General features: G+C 39.3%; 2 protein-coding genes across 2 annotated transcripts in view; one reads left to right on the top strand and one right to left on the bottom strand.

Moving 5' to 3' along the window:
- Positions 1-643, bottom strand: part of LOC138008353 (spindle assembly abnormal protein 6 homolog) — a 1,172-nt gene extending 529 nt beyond the window's left edge. The window contains exon 1 of the mRNA XM_068855667.1: positions 1-643. This exon is cut by the window's left edge and continues 529 nt beyond it. Coding sequence (XP_068711768.1) covers positions 1-466 — 466 coding nt within the window. The 5' untranslated portion in view covers positions 467-643.
- An 894-nt stretch (positions 644-1,537) lies between these two features.
- Positions 1,538-3,076, top strand: LOC138008352 (lamin-like protein). Its single transcript, XM_068855666.1, has one exon. The coding sequence runs from the start codon at positions 1,761-1,763 to the stop codon at positions 2,709-2,711; it is 951 nt and encodes a 316-aa protein (XP_068711767.1). The 5' UTR covers positions 1,538-1,760; the 3' UTR covers positions 2,712-3,076.
- Positions 3,077-3,493: the final 417 nt, after the last annotated feature.

Genomic DNA, 3,493 nt, shown 5'->3' with positions numbered 1-3,493 from the left:
CGCTCCCAGAACGTACACTCCATGTCGTCAACAGTGTTAACTTTGTTTTCAGTCCAGTCACAATCTTCTCCCTTTTTTCAAGTCTTCTCTTCAACACTTCATTTCTTTGCTTGACCTCCTTTTGTAGTTTCATGTATTTATCGATTTCTTCGCGTACTTGTCCGATGGCACTATCTTTCACTCGCAATCGATCCTTCATTTCATTTATAACATTCTCGCATCGCTGATTTAACTGCTCTTTCTCAAATCTCAGTTTCTCTGCCTGAAGCAAAAGTGTATCCTGAAAGTCTTGGGAATTTTTTAATAAACTGTTCTTCTTAGCAAGCTTCGTCTTTAGTTCGTCGATTTCGTGATTTGCTCTTGCGACTTCGTTCATGATGTCGACCTTGTTCTTCTCTAGCAGAAGCAGTGCTTCTCTATTTTCTTGGATAGTCCGCTCCTGTTGACAAAGTATTGTCTTCTTCATGATAAGAAGGGAAAACAAAGCCTTGGAACGCTTTCACCGCGCATTCAATGTACGAATGTCTCGGAAACAGGAAATCTGAACTGAACTCGTTCTTCGCGTTTCTGTGAGGAACTTGTCACTGTCTTGGAATGCCAAATTAAATTCCACAACTTTTATTGATACAGGTCAAGTTTCTTAAACGTAATCCAATGACACAAAAGCTTGATGATTCACAAATGAGCGGCAGTGCGTGAAATAAATAAACGTTGGTTACAGCATAATTGTAGAGTTAATGTTGAGAAATAAATTTGAAAATCGGCACCATTCCTTCCCTTAAAATTACTCTGTGGGTTTGGAGTAAAGTTGATCGTTCCTTCTGAATAACCAAACCAAGCTTTGGATGTCCTATTAGGGTTTTCTGATTTAGCGGAACTTCGCGGGAGTTCGAGCCATTCTTCCGAGCTTTTTAAAAATGAACGATTAGAAACTTGATGAGAATCGCTAACACTTTATATTCTATAAAACGAGCGTGTTTGGTGTATATAATAACTGTCTACGCAAATATTTAAACAAGAACAAAGTCTTAAACAAACATAAAATAGTCTGGCCTTTAACAATCATCACCCATAATTGTTTGACAGTTGAAAAACCAAATACATGATTTAACATTTGTCCGCCTTTGACAATGGCTGACACATTTTAGTATGAAGCCAAGCGTTACTTAGAAAAAAAAGCAAGCTTTATTTTTTCGCAGACTCCTGTACTGTCTGTAATTGCAATATTGCTAAAAGGTCTTATTTTTTATACAAAATGTTGTCTTTCATGCCCCACATTGCATGCAGGAAAATGCATGTCCATACAACGATATTCAGCACGTTGTCCACATTCTGTCAGTCAGGATTTTCCACTATTAATTAAAACTCTTACAGCATGAAATTTATCGGTAATTTTGGGGGGAATAAAGCTGCTAGGAAACAAGATACAAAATTCTCTAAAGTGAGATGTCATCCTTACTCTGAAATCGCTTTTTGAAGTAAAATTTATTCTTTTGTGATACCGCTTAGATTGACGTATGAATAATCGGGTTGTCATTTGCGTGCTGAGTTTTGTGATTTTGAGAATCTAGGTAAACATTATGCTCACGCGCGTTGCTAACATCGACATGCAATATGTTTTGCTTGTATTTTGGACACAATTGTCTTCGAGGCGGCGTAGTGACCAGAGGACACGGGCAAGTGGATGTTAAGACAAATAAAAGCGTCTATAAGGTCACTTCACAAATTCAGCACAAATTCACATGTAAAGGTATTTCATCATGGCAGCGGGAGAATTGATGACAACTTTGCCCTCAGTTAAACAAGAAAGCTATCACGACGTGAATGGTGCTATTTCAAAGGACCAGACAGAAAGTATAAAGGAATGCGTAGAGCAAAGTCTCTCATGGGAAGTTGTGGAAGATTTTGAGTACATTGAAATGGCAGCAACGGATACGAAAATTGCCGGCCGCCGAAAAGTCACGCTTCCCGATGGAGCAAGTACCGCAACGAAATCCAGGGCACTGAAACCGGAACGATACAGCTATAACACGTTGAACACGGAACATTTAAAGCTTCCTAAGCAAAGTACCAATCGACCAGAGATAGTGAAATCTTCGTTGGGACCATCAAATCGTAATTTTACGTCTCAAGTTTGTAGGAGCGAGTCGACAAAGATGGCGATGCCATCGAGTTTATCCCTGCGGCAGCGATCCATGACTGAATCTTGTTTGCTGGTTTCCCCTGAAACAGCTAGGAATACAGTTGTAGGGAAGTCGTTTCGGGAAAACTTAAGTTTAATATATCGTCAAAACAAAGAAATGAAAAAGCTTGAATACGACAACGTGGCCTCTAGACAGGCGTTAAAAAATGCACAAGACTTGATCAACAGTTTGAAAGCCAAGATTGAAAAGCGAAATAAATATATCAAAGAAAGAAATCTAATGGAGGGAGACCTTGTGCGTGACCTTGAAGCTTTACGACGAGAAAGAGATGAAAAGTTATTGGAGTATCGATCAATAATGAAAACGATGAACCAAGCTCTTGCGTCGAAAGACGAAGCTCTCGAGGAGATTGAGGCAGAGAGAAAAAGAATGGAAAGTGTTTATCAAGAGCACTTAAGAGAAAATACTGATCTAATGAGAAAAATGGAGGGAAGAGAAAAACAGATAACACAGTTGAAGGAAAAGACTGAGAAAGCAACAAAATGGAAGACAAATGCTCGAATCTAGTTAAAGATTGACACACATACACATTTCATCTTTGACTTCGATTTTGTACCTTGAAGGCAAGCATTCAGGGGCACAGAGGCTCAGACATTTCGGGCTTTATTCACTCAAATTTGCGCTTTATGCACTCTTTTTCCTTCTTGCCTTCGAACACTCGCCAAGCCGGCTCAGTTTTGTAACAATAAAGTTATAGTCTAAAAAACCAAACATCACGAGTAGACAGTGATAGCAAACTCGGGTGTAAGGCAAGCAAAGACTTCTGACTCATTGTGGCAATTACTATTATGGCGAAGCAAAGCCAAAGATATGGTGGTCAGAAGGTTTTTCGATTTACCTTTACATGATCCAATAAAGGTGTTGAGTTTAAACGCCAAGAAGTGGTGGTTTGTCTGACCGTAAATGCTTCTTAATAAACTACACCGTGATTCAGTTTGACATATTGTCAGCATTCCTATGTTTCCTGTTCAGTGCTAAACGGAAATTCTGTGGCTAAGGGAAAAAGAACTCCCCGCTGTCACAAGGTAACGTCCGTGAAATATCTCAATAGTTTCAGATCATACATTACACAATTCTCGCGGTTATGTTTAATATATGGTAGTCTAGTCCTTGTCAAGTAAGTGACTTGTTACTTGTGACTGCTGTTGTTTCTTGGAACTTGCTGACTTGATCCAGGCGTCAGCCGTGTAATGATAGGGACCTTAAGCAAGCACGACGACGACGACTACGAGAACGTTGTCTAAAAATATTATTTCCCGTTACTGTAATAATTTTACGATTACTCCATG

Source organism: Montipora foliosa, chromosome 6 (genome assembly GCF_036669935.1).
Source record: "Montipora foliosa isolate CH-2021 chromosome 6, ASM3666993v2, whole genome shotgun sequence".
NCBI lineage: Eukaryota > Metazoa > Cnidaria > Anthozoa > Scleractinia > Acroporidae > Montipora > Montipora foliosa.
Note: the sequence above shows the minus strand (reverse complement) of the source record. Positions and strands in the feature narration are given on the sequence as shown.